Source organism: Chiloscyllium plagiosum, chromosome 19 (genome assembly GCF_004010195.1).
Source record: "Chiloscyllium plagiosum isolate BGI_BamShark_2017 chromosome 19, ASM401019v2, whole genome shotgun sequence".
Taxonomy (NCBI): domain Eukaryota; kingdom Metazoa; phylum Chordata; class Chondrichthyes; order Orectolobiformes; family Hemiscylliidae; genus Chiloscyllium; species Chiloscyllium plagiosum.
In genome coordinates this window covers 21,058,895-21,074,651 of record NC_057728.1, presented here as the reverse complement: position 1 = coordinate 21,074,651, position 15,757 = coordinate 21,058,895, and the positions used below count along the sequence as shown (strand labels likewise).

Below are 15,757 nucleotides of genomic sequence, written 5' to 3'. Positions count from 1 at the left end.
TGACAAGTGACGTCTGTTTGCTTGTGTCCTCGCGCTGGTGCTCGGGAGTGGGGGAAGCAACCGCTGTTGCTCGAGCGGGGCAGGGGACTCAACAGCCGGTTCCCAAATAAGCATACAGCCTGCTTTTGGACACCTATACCGGGTTTTAGGGCAGCCGACAAGAACACGCTTTCAAGTTGCTCTATCACTTTTGTTTTAGTTGGCTTCGTATACTTCGTATTTCTCTTGTGGAGAAACAGGGAAAGGGCAGCACAAGGCTTTGCAACTGCTTTGTTTGTTCGAGCTTCCGCCCTTCCGAGTTCACACTGCTGATTCCGAGGAAGGAAACAAATGCAGGTAAGAAATGTATATGTTTTTAACACGCACCAAAAAAAAAGTTTTGAAAATCCAGAGACCTCGCAAGTACTGGTGAATAATTCCCCTTTTGAAGTGCTCCATCAACGATTTTGGTTGCAATAACTTAAAATTGTGTCATTTTAATTCATTTAAACTGTGGCATTTAGGTAGTTGTTAAACTTTTCAGCAGATCTCATTGTAAAAGAATCTACCTCTCTGGATTATTCCTGTGGTTTTAGATATCTTTTAAGTGGAGATGAAACTCTTTGTCAGCTGAAAGTGGAAAAGATGTTACCATTAGTTATGTTTTTATTGTGTTTTGTCCTGTTGAATGCACTGGTGTTCAGTGTTGCCAAGCTGGTTGATTTACGGATCAGTACTTATGTAGGAAACTGATATGGCAGTATCTTATTCTAAAATTTATTTATTTTTGGCATTACTGATAAAGACCGCAGTCTTCGCCAATCCTTCGAAGATTAGGTAATCTGCATTCCTTGCAACCAAAAAAGCTCGCTGGAATCAGCACTGTTGCTGTGGTTTGGTAGTCACCTGTAGGTTAGACTGGATAGACTAGATTTCCTTCCCTATGCCACTGTTGTCCAATAAGATTTTGATGCTGCCAAATTTGTCGTCATGTATGCCATATGATAGTTTGTTTTCAATATTAATATCTAAAAAAAGATCTTTTTCTGTTTTTTTAAAATTGTGGACCGAAATGAGAACTGTTTTAAAAACTTGCTGCATGATTTGAAAACAAGTAACCTGACACTCATGGTGAGTATTTTGTAAACAGTTTTTCGAAAAAAAAGTAATTGAAATTTCGGTTGTAGGTAAACTGTAACTAAGGGGTTATGTGCAGATACAAGTCAGTGACAAAAGCCTTTTGCCTGCCAACATCCTAATTCTCAGATAATTGAACAGTTTGGGACTGGGAATAAGATACCAAGAGAAATTATTTGATCTCCACCAGCCCAGGAGATGTGTATCTGTTTTCTGCAGTAAAAGCCATTTTTAACTGAAGAAAACCAGTTCACCTTTCCTTCAGTTATAGTTAGCTGTGACTTTTAACTGATAAGACAGAGACCTTTTATAAGGTAACCAGCTGCCTTGTGTCTTGCGAACCAGTGGAAGCAGCCAAAGGAAGACAACTGAAAAACAATGTTCTGAGCAGCATAAGAATTATCTCTACAAACAGTGAGCAGAAACCATTGAACTGCCTCCCTGCTTTTTTTGTTCGTCTATGTAAGAGGAAGTTTATAAAGGGATTAGAAGCCTTAATTTGAGGGAAGATGGTATTATTGTTGGACTGTTAATCCAGAGACCCAGTTAATGTTCTGGGAACCTGGGTCAAATCCTGCTGTGTGTGAGAAACAAAGCTCACACACTTTAATAATTTCAGTCCGAGACAAAAATCTGAATCAGTAGTGTCATTTATTTTACACTTGCTGTGTAAAATACTTGGGGTGTGATGTCACAAGGCAGGGACGAAACACACAACGAATTCGACAAACGCTCGATATTTATATAATTTGGCTTCTTTTGTTTTACATTGCTCTTCCCCTATCTACATCCTCCAGTTCCCTAAGACTGGCCCCATTATTCCTGTTTATCCGGTCTTGTCTGTGACAAAATGCTTACTCTGACCTCAAGGCCGTTTGACCTCATCCCATCCTTTACTTATCATTATCTACTCCCTCCATCTGCGCTGCCCCTCACAGCATCTTATCACTAAGCTTTTTTAATTGGGGTTTGTTCCTGTGTCTCTGTACAAGTGGGAAACCTACTGTTTATACAGGCCTCTCTTCACAGCATTTTATCTAGTGCCTGTATTTCTGCCATTGTTTTGCAATCACGTTTCATGCTGGCATACAATTATATATTTCCTCCACATAGTTTCCATTCTTGTTGACTCAGCTCCCAGCCGAAACAACCACATACTGATGTGAGTTCATTTGCTTTGTATCAGAAATTATAATTGCAGAATTGCAGAACTGCAGAAGAACATTAATTTACCTATACCCACATGTGGCAGATGCTGGAATTTTAATTCAAAACAGTCTGGAATTAAGAGTCTAATGACAATGAATCCATTGCCATTGTTGACTCAGCTCCCAGCCGAAACAACCACACACTGATGTGAGTTCATTTGCTTTGTATCAGAAATTATAATTGCAGAATTGCAGAACTGCAGAAGAAACATTAATTTACCTATATCCCACATGTGGCAGATGCTGGAATTTTAATTCAAAACAGTCTGGAATTAAGAGTCTAATGACAATGAATCCATTGCCATTGTTGGAAAAAACCTATCTGAGTCGATGGAGGAGGAGAGTCGACGTTTTGGGCATAAGCCCTCCATCAGGAATGGGAAGGGAGATGAGCAGTAAATAGGGGTGTGGGGCTGGGGACAAGGTGGGTGGTAAGGTGATGGGTGGATGCGGTTGGGGGGTGATTGTGATAGGTCGTTGGGGAGGGTGGAGCGGGTAGATGTGAAGGAAGATGGACAGGTCAAGAGGGCAATTCTGAGTTGGACGGTTGGATCTGGGATGAGGAGGGTTGAGGGGAGATTTGGAAACTAGTGAAGTTGATGTTGATGCCTTGTGGTTGAAGGGTCCCAAGGTGGAAGATGAGGCCTTCTTCCTCCAGTTGGCAGGTGGCTTTGATTTGGCTGTGGAGGACGTTCTTAGGGGGGATTGGGAGGGGCAGTTGAAGTGGTTGGCCACAGGGCGATGGGGTTGTTTGGTACGTGTGTCCCAGAGATGTTTCCCTGAAAGACTCTGCAAGTTGGCGTCCTGTCTCGTCAATGTAGAGGAGACCACATTGAGAACAAGTTGGCGTCCTGTCTCGTCAATGTAGAGGAGACCACATTGAGAACAATGGATGCAGTAGATGAGTTGGGTGAATGTGCAGGAAAATCTCTGCCACGTGTGAAAAAATCCCTTGAGGCCTTGGATTGAGGTGAGGGGGGGAGGTGTGGGTGCAGGTTTTACACCTCGTGGTGGCAAGGCAAGGTGCCAGGTGTGGAGGCTGGGTTGGTGGATGGGTGCGTGGACCTAACAAGGGAGTTGCAGAGGGAATGGTCTCTGTGGAATACAGATATTGGAGGGGAGGGAAATATATCTCTGAAAGTGGGATCTGACTGTAGGTGGCAGAAATGGTGGAGGATAATGCATTGTATCTGGAGATTAGTGGCATGGAAGGTGAGGACTGGGGGAGGGTTTCTATCCTTGTGGTTGGAGGAGTGGGATTTGAGGGTGGAGGTGCGGGAAGTGGAGGAGATGCGCTGCAAGACATTTTTGATCACATGGGAGGGAAAATTGCAGACCCTATAAAAGGAGGACATTGCTTAATCAGAGAGCAGATACGGCAGAGGTGGAGGAGTTTGGAGTAAGGGATTGTGTTTTTACAGGAGGGGGTGTTGGGGTGGTGGTGATTGGTAGGAGGTGTAGTGAAAGTAGCTGTGGGAGATGGTGGGTTTGAAGTCTGTGTTGACTTTGTGTCCCAGTCCTCATCTTCCACTCCACTAATCTCTGGATGCAGCGCATTATCCTTAGCCATTTCCGCCACCTACAGTCAGACCCCACCACCAAAGATATATTTCCCTCCCCACCCTCATCTGCATTCCGCAGAGAACATTACCTCCGCGACTACCTTATTAGGTCCATGTCCCCTCCACCAATCCACCCTGTCCATCTTCCTTCCTACCTATCTGCTCCTCCCTCCCCACTGACCTATCACAGCTAACCCCACCTCCATTACTTATTGTCTTCCCACCTATCTTTACCCCCAGCCTCCCCTCACCCATATTTATCTCTCATTCTCCCTTTTCCCTCTACATTCCTGATGAAGGGTATATGCTTGAAACGTTGACTCTTCTGCTCCTTGGATGCTGCTTGAGCTGTAGTGCTGTGGTTTTCCAGCACCACCCTTTTCGACTCTGACTTTTCAGCATCTACAGTCCTCATGTCACAGTCCTGTGTTCATTACACCCTGAATACAAGACTCGTTCCTCCTCCTTCACTCGAACTAGCCAAGGAAATACTTGGAAGGTCAACACTGACAGATAGTCAGTGGGCTGATACTTGGGCTGGCCCGATATTTCAACAGTACTTACCTTTAAATTCTTTAGCTGCTAAGGAAAGACCATAGGTCCTGTTCCTAAAACACAGGTGGAGGAGAGGTCCTGACAGAAATCTGAACTGCGACTGCAGAACAGGTCATAACCACTGAGTCACTCCTCCCTCAAAGCTGGGTATAGTGCTGGAAGCAAGTAGGAGGCCTTTTTTTATAATCTGTCAACACCAATACACCATATCTGTTTTCATCTTGTATGCGATGACAAGAGAGGGAATGCTTGGTACAAAGGGAGTAACCATCCATTCTGTGGCAAAGGGGTCATATAGCAGTATCTTATTATCTGAGGTTTGTCTGTGTCTCAGTTAGAAGCTGCTGTCTGTCTTTGGCCCCTCAAGTTCCTTGACCATATGTGCTAGTGGCATCCTTGTGCTGTCATCATGGACTGATGGCCCTCAACCACAGGAAGCATGGCTTGGATTAGGAAATGAAATACTCTTGAAGCTTGCTTGTTGATGTTCTCGTGCAGGTCAGGATTGCTTTGTGGCTGGAAAAACTAAGGCACTTCTGAGAAGGAAGGATCCTCAGATCCAATGTTATGTAATTTCCTGCACTTTTTACCAATGCAGATATTCTTATCTTGGGGTACGTGCTCTTGATTAATTCGAGGTTGTGGTTTAGATGTGTACAAATAGCTGGAAGAGGCTTTGACAGTTGAGGCCACAGACAGTCAAAGCATTGAGGGAGACTAGGTCCATGCTGATGTTCAAGATAATATGCTTTGGATTTGGCTGCAATACAACAACAATACACTTAAATGGAGGTGATGTAACACTTTCTTTGGAGCTGCTGGAGGCTGTGCGTTCCCTGTGCAGATCGTGGAGAAATTAGTCCAAGCAATGACTTGCCATTTCTTCGCCCTGCTGCTGCTTCTTAGTGACTGGTGAGTGAAAAATAGCTCCAGTGATTGGTGTGGGCCTCCATGTTATTGCCTTGTCAGTGAACTTAGTATAATATTGGCAAAGGTGAGTGGGGACTGAGATGCCTGGAATTATTCTTGCAGGTCCCTGTCCTTCACAGATGCAGGGAGTTAGGTGTGTGCCCATAGGAGTCGCTGTTTTCCATTTCTAGAATATAAGGTGGAGGGCACTCCTCATTGGACAGTGGCTCCAATCCCTTAGACAGTAGAATCATTCCCTCAAAATGACATGATGACAGAAGAAGGTCTTGCAGAGGACGGCTATCAAGGCAGTTTCAACCCACAAGGCAAAACAATTACCCACCGGCTTGCTATTCACTTCATAGGACAACTGTATATGGAATACTATTAAGACCACCTAACTACATTTGTGATTTGTGATAATTAAATATTTTAAAGTTTCTTTTCAGATGAGCCCCTCAAATATTTGAGAAGGTAATTTGGATTGTAATTTGATGTACTCTATAACTTTACAAAGGGCATTTAACATGTTAAACACATAGTTAATTAAATTCAGTAGTATGGAATTTAATATAAGCTCTAAGAATGGATTAAATAGCTAACTAGAGGGTAGCAAAGAACAAGTATTAATTAGTCAAGTTGTGAACGAGGGAGTGGTAGCTGAGATTACTGGGTTCAGACACCTGAGTATGCAGAGATTCGGTAAGTAGTTAATTCCAAAGAAATGTATTTTTCTTAATACAGAGGAACCTCAATTATCTGGCATTCAGTTATCCGGCAAGATTGCAAGGTCCCAATGCTTGGTTAAACTTGTTATCTGGCATTCGATTATCCGAACATTCAATTGTCCGAACAAAATACTCCCTGCCTGTGTCGGTTGGATAATCAAGGTTTCTCTATAATATTTTGTCATGCAAAAAGTGATCAAATGTAGATTGTGGAATAAATTTCCTGATAGAATAGAGAAATCAAATACTTAAATCGTTAGTCAAGCCATTCACTGTTATACTTGCATATATTGACATCTTTTTGAAGAGATGAATCAAAACTGATAAATGACTTTCCTCATCTGTAAATATCTTTTGACTTTTGTACAGGGATAGAAAAAGGAATAGGGATAAACTGAGAACCATCGACACATACAAAGATAAAGTAAGTTTTATGTTTTTGACTGTCAAGAATGGCCTTTATATTCTTATAAGTGAATAGAATGTAAAGATGATCTTAGAAATTTTTTAACTAACTTTTGCTCCAGAAAATGTGTTTTTGTCATGTATTTCATCTTTGGATTAACACCAATGTGGAGGTGTGAGTAAGAGAAGTTCACTATGGTCCATTAGTTATACAAGTTCACTGAAAAGTTCAATTATGGGTGGGGAGGAAAAGTGAAAAATAAAATTTAAACCTGAGTTATTGGGATTTCTTAAAACCAAATCATATACTTGTATAAAAGAAAGAGTAAAATGTGCTTGGATGTTCTTAAGGATACTACTTTATGTAGAATTTAAGAATTGTCTTTTTTTTTAAGGGGCTGTCAAAAGTTTAAAAAAAATTGAATTGGGGCAGATTCAGCACATGTTTTGGAGTGTTGATTTATATCAATGTTTTACTTTTGATAGCCCCTTAAAAAGACAATTCTTAAATTCTGCATAAAGTAGTATCCATAAGAACATCCAAGCACGTTTTACTCTTTCTTTTATACAAGTGTATAATTTAGCTTTTAAGAAATCCCAACAACTCTGGTTTAAATTTTATTTGTCACTTTTCCTTTCTCACCCATAATTGAACCTTTCAGTCAGCTATCAAAATGCCTAGGAAAATTCAGGCAAGAGCGCAAGGTGGTAATCTGGGAATGATAGCTGTTAATGGGGTACGAGTCTAGCCTGTCCAAACTATCCATGTCTGGTAAACCTTCTCTGAACTGCTACCAATTGCTTCTATATGGGGCACTATTGGTCATCTTATTTAAAGAAGGATGACATTCATTTCAAGGAGTTCAGAAGTTTACCGGACTAATACCTGATGTGGACAGTTGGACAGGATAGGCTTGTATCCATTAAAAGTTTTTAGCAGAGTAAGAAGCAACCAGATGAAAAAATAAGATCATAAGGGGCCCTGGCAGTGTAGATGCGGAGAGGATGCTCCCTTTTATGGGAGATTCTAGAACTATGGATCACCGTTAAAACATGAGGTTGCCCATTGAAATGAGCAGAGAGACAGTTATTTTTCTTTCTCACCAGGGTTGTCAGCCTTGAACTCTTCCTGAACAGGAACAAATATTTGGGCACTTGATTGAACCCACAAATGAATGAATGTAATCAGAAGTGGGGATTGAGTCAATCCTGATTATATAATGCCACTAGAGGTATCTTGTATACTACAGTGCAAACAAATGTTCCCTGTCAAGGCTAATAGATTTTTAGAACAGAGTGAAATAAATTGGAACAGTATACAGACATTGTCCTCTCGAAACTGAAAACAAATAATCTTCACATTTGAATTTTGAGAACAGCTGCATTTAGAACCAGAAACAGACAAAGGTAGTCCTCGCAAACATTCTGATCAAATAGTAAAGGTGAGAATTAGAATTTCAAGCATAAAGGGGTAGAGAGGCAAGTGAATGAAAGAAGGGAAAAAGAGAAGTAGAAGAATCTTAATTTTAAAAGTTTGAACAAAGTGGGGAGCATCCACTGCACCCAGTGAAGGTACTGATAGGAAGAGATCTGCCCCCGATTTAAACCACATGCACAGCTATTTAAATTTGCTTTAGCAATCCCAGTATTTGAGCAGAGGGAGATGGAGAGTAATTTTGAATTTAATTGGAAAAACTTGGAAAACAATGAGGTCGCCCACATAAAGCTGAACGCTACTAATTCAAAGCAGTTTAACAGACAAAATCCGTAAGGCTTCTGCCACAATTTCTGAGAAGACTTCCACGGATTCTCAAATGGTCTGAAAGTTTATCCTTGGTGCTTATGAATTGGTTCAGTGAAGCTCATAGAATAAACTTCATAACTGTTAAAAACAGCCTGCAGCTTCATAAGTAGTTTGAAAAGATCAAGTAATGTACCTTTTATACAGTTGTATGCAGGCACTATCTGTGGAGGCCTCTAAGCTAATTCTCTTTGAAGAATTTAAAAACTCACTCCGTAAGTCAGGACACTTGGTGAAGAACCAAATGTTTCAAAGCTGGCCAACCAGGTGAGATGGCTGATTGAGTCTATCCACAAGCCTTTATCCTAAGGAAGCCCTTTTTTAAACTAATTAAGTGATGAAGGATTATGTAAGAGGGTGAAAGAAGAAGAGACAGCTAAGAATGCAAACAGGATAACTTTCTCCCAGGCTAGAAAGGAAGCTTTTGATGATTCCAGAAAGCCCATGTGTTTCTGTGTATTTCCTCCACTGCCCTTGACTTTTTCTCTCTGCATTGAGTGTCCCACATTTCTGTTTTGATTTCAAATTTTCACCATCTATATTTATTTATTTGTAATACTGGCCAATTTTTGTGTTGATATGTGAACAAAATATTTTTTTCAGGTACGCATGGATTTAGTTAATCCTTCTCGAAACCTTGAGCAGAAGTCCAGGTAAATATCCAACAATGGAAATAAATGACTTTCAGCAAAAGTACTTATGTGACTAGTGCAAAACACAATATTTTAAAAAAAACATTTGTCTTGGTGAAGTAGCCAAAGCCTGTAGTGCATGACATTACTAAAGCTAAAAGAAGATCAAAGATGTAATGCTCAGATCATGCTAAATTAGATTTTATATTTAGAGTTGCTTAGCTTTTTGTTCTGGAAATAATTAAGTCAATTAGGAAACTGCAAAATAATGCTAACTGAGCATTGGGAAAAGAACCAGGAATGCTTTGTAACAATGTGCATAATATCAAGAGTTAAGAATGCAATTTCCTAAATGTGAAAGAGTTTTTTAGATTCATTCGTGGGTTGTGGGCATCACTAGGCCAACATTTATTACCCCTCCCTAATTGCCCAGAAGGTAGTTAAATATCAAACATATTGCCGTGGTCTGTGGGTAAGGGTGGCAGATTTCCTTACCTAAAGATAATTTGTGAACTGTAGAGTCATAGAGATGTGCAGCATGGAAACAGACCCTTCGGTCCAACCTGTCCATGCTGACCAGATATCCCAACCCAATCTAGTCCCACCTGCTAGTACCCGGCCCATATCCCTCCAACCTTTCCTATTCATATACCCATCTTTTTCCTGACAATCAGCATTATCATCACCATCAGACTTTATTTCAGGATTATTATTGAATTCAAATTCCACCATTCACTGTGGCAGGATTCAAACCCAGGTCCCCAGAACATTACCTGGATCTCTGGATTCATAATCTTGTGAAATTACCACTAAGTCATCATCTACCCTTGTTTAAAGCTGAAAGTAGTAAAGGATAATTAATCAGATGACTGGGTTTTCTTGTACCAGGTGCTAAATTATGTGAGGAGATTTTTTTTTAAAAAAAGTCCTTTTTGGGTTGTGTGTATTGCTGACAAAGCCAGCTTTTGTTGTCTGAATTGAGTGGCTGGCTAGGGTAATTAAGAGTCCGCCACATTGCTGTGGGTCTGGGGTCACATGAAGTCAGATGAAGTAAGTGCGACGGGTTTTCTTTGAAATGACTTTATAGCAATCAATGACTAATAATTGTAATGGTCACCATTTATGGGGATTTTTTTTTTTTGGCCACATTTATTAACTAACTTTAAATTATACCAGCTGCCAGTGTTGATTTAAACTCTGAATTAGTAGTCCTTTGACATTTCCACTAAGACACCATTTCCCCACTGCAAGAATATATGTATAGTGTTGATGTTTATAATCTGTGATGAAGCTTTACTTTTAATTTTAATTCGACTACTTGGATACAATGCCAACTGAAAATATAGAGAAGAATTGTTGGTTCTTGACCATTTGATAAAGCTTTCCTTATTATAATTGGAAAAGTGATATCTTGGTGTATACATTTTTTTCACATTAAGTTACATTTATTCTTTTCTTGAAACATGTCATAACATGAAGTAATTAATGTGAGCAAGTTTGATGCACACCTAAAGTTAATTATTGGGAATGATCATGAAATGTCATCAACAGATTGTCAAGACTTAATTTGCTGAGAAGTTAAGTTACTCACATTACTGAGTTTATTCTTTTATTCTTGCCTTCAAATGAGAGTATGGAAAAAAGACAAGGATGTGAAAGTGCTTTTGATAAATTTCTCTGTCCTTAACTTTACTGACTCTAATGATCTCAGGTGGTGTTAATACTTGACAAGTCATATCCCAGGATGGGTAATGTTACGACATGGGGTAAACCTTCCTGCTTAATTTAAAACCAGCAACACAGAAAAAATTTATCCCGTGCAGTAATCTGTAAAAATTAGAGTGGCCAAGAGCTATTTAAAGTCAATATTAACAACTTTATTTCTTAAAGTATAACAGAGAATAATTAAAACTATTTACAATTCCTTACTCTAACCTATCTTTTACCTTCCCTTCTATAATACTAGTCCGATAAAACTCTCAATTAAGGTTAACAAAACAACACTTCTTATCTCAAAACCAGGCAGCTTTTGGTTCTTCTGTTTGGATCTTTCTTATGTTGTCTTTTCTTCTTCTTCTTAGGAATTTTTTGCATCACAGGTCGCTGATCGAAAAGAGAGCTATTTTAAGAGAGCGATTTTTCCAGCAGTCTGTTTACATGCTGGGCCTTGGCAGTTCTCCTCTAATTCTTCAATATTTCCCTGGTCTTATACCCCGAGATCAGATTGTGTCACTTGGCTTTTAAGATTGTAAATATACTCAAGTCAAACTTGATTCGAATTTTTCGGGGTACAATTTAAACTGATGGTCCTAAATTGATTCTGTTTTTTTTGTTGTTTCCAGGGCAACCAGCTACTCCAGTAGCTGGAGCATATGTTACATTCTATCTTATTGGGAACACTTGGCATTACCCTAATATACAGATAACTTTAATGTAAGTTTACCTTACCGTCTTCCCAAATACGTGTGTGTGTGTGTATATATATATAAAAAGACAAATCTCATCTAAACTCTATCAGTTAAATCCGAAATAACACATCAGCGATTACATTCTTCTGACCCCAGACATTTATGATTTTTAACTTAAAAGTCTGTAACATAAGACTCCAATGAAATAGTCTCAAAGTCTTATCTTTAAAACATTCTAAGAATGTAAGTGGATTGTGGACAGTATACACAGCCATCTCGACACATTGTCCATGACATGCGTTAAAACGTTGTAAGGCCAGTACCAATCTCAATAATTCCTTTTCGATTGTGGAGTGTTTCCGCTGGATGTTGATCTTCTTCGACAAGTAACCAGCTGGCAGTTCAATCCAATCCTCATCTTGTAGGAGAACAGCTCCAACTCCAATGTCACTTGCATCGATGGCGACTTTAAAAGATTTTGAAAAGTTTGGTGTAGCTAAAACTGGTTTGGTGGTTAGTATTGATTTCAAATGGTTGAATGCCTCCTAGCATGGTTCTGTGCACCGAAACTGTGGTGTTCTTCAGCAAATTGGTTAACGTGCCACTGCACTGCTGATGTTTGGAACAAAGTTCCGGTAGAATTGCTCAGTCCTAAGAATTGAAGCACCTCTTTCTTCGAGGTTGGTCGTGGAAATTCGTCGATTGCCTTTAATTTTGTGTTCCATGGGGTCACCCTTCCACGATCGAGGTTATGTCTCAAGAATGTCACCTCTGCTTTCACGAATTCCTTTCTATTTAAGTCCATGACCAGTTTTGTTTCTCGTAGTCGTTCAAAGAGCACTGCAAACTGTACCATGTGATCTTTCCAGGACTTACCAAAGACCACTACGTCGTCCAAAGAGACTGCACAGTTTATTAACCCAGCCACAACTCTGTTCATGAGTCTTCGGAATGTGGTGAATGTGTTAAACTGATAAAGCCCATTTGGGATTACAAATGCAGAAATTTCTTTCGCCATCTCTGATATCTGCCAGTAACCATGCATTAAGTCCAACTTGGTGATGCAACTGGCTTCTCCGACTTTCTCGATACAGTCCTCCAATCTGCGAATTGGATATGAGTCCGATTTGTAATGGCGTTGACCTTCCGATAATCAACGCAGAATCATTGAGTCCTGTCCGGTTTGGAAACTGAGATGATTGGCGAACTCCACTCGTTCTGGCTTGGTAGGATGATGTCCTCATCGAGCATGGCTTCCATCTCCATCTGGACCTGTCTGACTTTGAAAGGATTAAGCTGATAGGGGTGTTATTTTATCGGAGCAGTATTCCCTATGTCTACTTCATGTATAACAGCATTAATCCTCCCCATCTGATTCTTACATATGTCCTTGTACTACAGTAACAAATTTTTCAACTGCATTCTATGCTCCTGAAACAGACAGCTTACTAACCAATCCCACTCCAGGACTACTTCATTTTTAAAAAACCTATTTTGAGGCACCTCAAAATCCATATCGCCTGGATTTGATTCTTCACTCTGCGGGGCAGTAACTAACACCTGTTTCTCCAGTTCTTTCTTTCTAGTATAGTACGGTTTCAACATGTTCACATGACATGCTCTGTTTTTTTTTTCCATTTGGCACCCTTACTAAATAGTTCACCTGACTCAACTTTTTCTTAATTTGATAGGGACCACTAAACCTGAATTTGAAGGGATCTCCTATCACTGGTAGTACATTATCCACTCGGGAAAACGTTCGAGTCTCGGAGCTTTTATCTGCCACCTGCTTCATTCCATACTATGCCCTCTTTAGGTGCTGTTTAACAAACTCTCTCACTCTGTTTAATCTCTCCCTCCTCTCTGATACATCATGTAAATGTGAGATCTCCAACTTTGGTTCTGTCAATTTTTCTTTAATTAATTTCAAAGGGCCTCTTACTTCATGACCGAATATTAACTTGAAGGGAGTAAACTGAGTAGATTAATTTGGGGCATCTCTCCTGGCAAACAATACGAATGGGATATCTTTATCCCAATCACTTGGACAATCCTGACAGTATTCTCTCAACATTATCTTCAAGGTCTGATGCCACCTTTCTAAAGCTCCCTGGGATTCAGGACGATACACACAGAATTTAAAGTGCTGTATACCTAAGCTATCCATAACCTCCTTAAACAGCCTAGCAGTAATATTTGACCCTTGATCTGACTGAATCTCTCTGGGTAGCCTATACTGTGTGAAGAAAGCTACTAACTCCTCTCCTACTCTTTTTGCCTTGATATTCCATAATGGAATTGCCTCCGGATATCTGGTAGACACATCCATTATGGTTAACAAGTACTGATTCCTGCTTTTAGTTCTTGGAAAGGGACTTGCACAATAAATTATAACCTGCGTAAAAGTTTCTTCAAATGTGGGAATTGGCAACAAAGGTGCTGGTTTTATTACTGCCTGTGGCTTACCTACCATTTGGCATGTATGGCAAAAGGTAACTACAATCTTGTGCACTCCAGGCCAATGAAAATGTTTTTGTACCTTTTTAGCCTGAGTCTCTTGTAGGCGGTCACCTCCGGGTACATGTAGTTCAAGTGCTACCCTTAACACCACCTGCCTGTATGCTACCGACAGCACAATCTGGTGCACTTCAGTCCATTTCTTCTCTGCACTAACCTGCCATGGTTTCCATTTCCTTCTTAGGATTCTATCTTTCAGATAATAGCTCTCCAGAATAGTCTCTGCCTCTTTTTCAGAGTACACATCCACAATATATCTTTTATTTTCTTGTCTTGCTGTAGCAAGTCTCTGTCTTTCAGGAGTAGACACTTCTGTCTGACCCTCTGCCTGTTCAGGTTTTTCCTGCACCATTACTTCAAACCAGGTATCCACTAACTGAACTTCAATTCCTTCATCTTTCTCTTTACTTTTTGCTTCGTGCTGTGACTTATGATAGTGGGATCTGGTTACTACACAGTCTGGGAAAATACCAGGACATTTCTGTTTTAATTCCTCAGTTTCTTGGTTTTCTTTGGGCTTCTCCACAACAAGGTGTCACTCCCACCTTAGATCCTGCCAAATCATTCCTAAGAACAAACTGAATTCACAGAACTGACATTCTGTTAATCACTCCCATTGTAACTTCCCCAGTCTTAAGTTGGCACTCCAACCCGGTCTGACGTAGGGGAGTGCAAAATTTCTGTCCATTTATCCCACAAATTACCACATTCCCGGGTAACTGATCAGGAAGCGTGCATATTCGCTCATCTCTTGTGATCAGCAACTGGTTAGATCCTGGATCTCTCAAAATTATATTTTCTTTCCTTCTCCCCCTGTTCTTTTTGAGTAAACTTTACCCACAGAGGCAAATTCTTTGTAGAGATCAGGTACCAACTCCATATCCAGTCCCTGCCTAGGCTATGCATTCTCCTGTAGCTCCTCAGCTCTTCTTGGTGGTCTTCTTTACTACCTACATTCATGCCACTGGCTGAGCTGCTTCTATCACGTCTTTTCCCACAGTGCCTTTCTTTAACGACCAGCACTGTGACTGTGTCCCATTTTACCACAATAGAAACACCTGAGGCCTTTCAGCTCCTTTCCACCCTCTTGGGCTTCTTTTTTATCCTGTGGTAAATTCTTACCAGTGCTGTCTACTCTTGGTTTAGTAATGTAGGATATCTCCTTCTCCCACCATCTATCCCTCACAGGATGAAATTCTGGCTGGAAGCTTGTCTTGTGCACCAACATGTACTCATCTGCTAATTCTGCTGCCCTTCTCACTTCCTGAACTTTCTGTTCCTCCATGTGAATTTTTACCATTTCTGGAAGTGAGTTTTTAAACTCCCCCAGCAGAGTGATCTCTCTTAGAGCCTCAACGTCCTATCTATTTTTAAAGCACGCACCCATCAATCAAAATGACTATGTTTAATTCTTTCGAACTCAACATAAGTCTGACCTGGTTCCTTCTTTTGTTTCTAAATTGCTGTGTATATGCTTCTGGTACCAATTCATAAGCACTTAAAATAGTCTGTTTAATCTCTTCATAATCTCTTGACACCTCATCTGACAGTGCTGCAAACACCTCACCAGTTCTGCCTACCAGTTTAGTCTGAACTAGCATTATCCATAAACCCTCAGACCACTCCATCTGCCTAGCCAATTTTTCAAATGAAATAAAGGCTTCAACATCTTTCTCATCAAAATGTGGCAGAGATTTGAAATATTTATATATATCACTACCTTCTCTTTTAATCTCCAGTTCTCCAATTCAAATTCTCTCTTTTTGTCTCTCCCTTTCTTCTCTCTCTCTTTGCTCAGGTAAGAACCTTCTCCCCCTGCTCTTTTTCCTTCCTCTCTTCCTCTCTTCCTCTCTTCCTCTCTTCCTCTCTTCGCCTCTTCGTCTCCTCGTCTCTTCGTCTCCTCGTCTCTTCGTCTC

At 40.3% G+C, this 15,757-nt stretch overlaps 1 protein-coding gene across 3 annotated transcripts in view; it reads left to right on the top strand.

Annotated features, from left to right (window-relative positions):
- The first annotated feature begins 17 nt into the window (after nt 1-17).
- LOC122559577 (protein FAM118A-like) overlaps nt 18-15,757 on the top strand; it is a 61,747-nt gene continuing 46,007 nt past the window's right edge. Inside the window, exons 1-4 of one of the 3 annotated variants that reach the window (XM_043709283.1) lie at nt 18-336; nt 6,448-6,502; nt 8,888-8,937; nt 10,998-11,310. In XM_043709283.1, coding sequence (XP_043565218.1) covers nt 11,289-11,310 — 22 coding nt within the window. In that variant the 5' untranslated portion in view covers nt 18-336; nt 6,448-6,502; nt 8,888-8,937; nt 10,998-11,288. Of the gene's footprint in view, nt 337-1,088; nt 1,111-6,447; nt 6,503-8,887; nt 8,938-10,997; nt 11,311-15,757 lie in introns of those variants that run through there. The other 2 variants (XM_043709284.1, XM_043709285.1) reach the window with 2 other exon arrangements.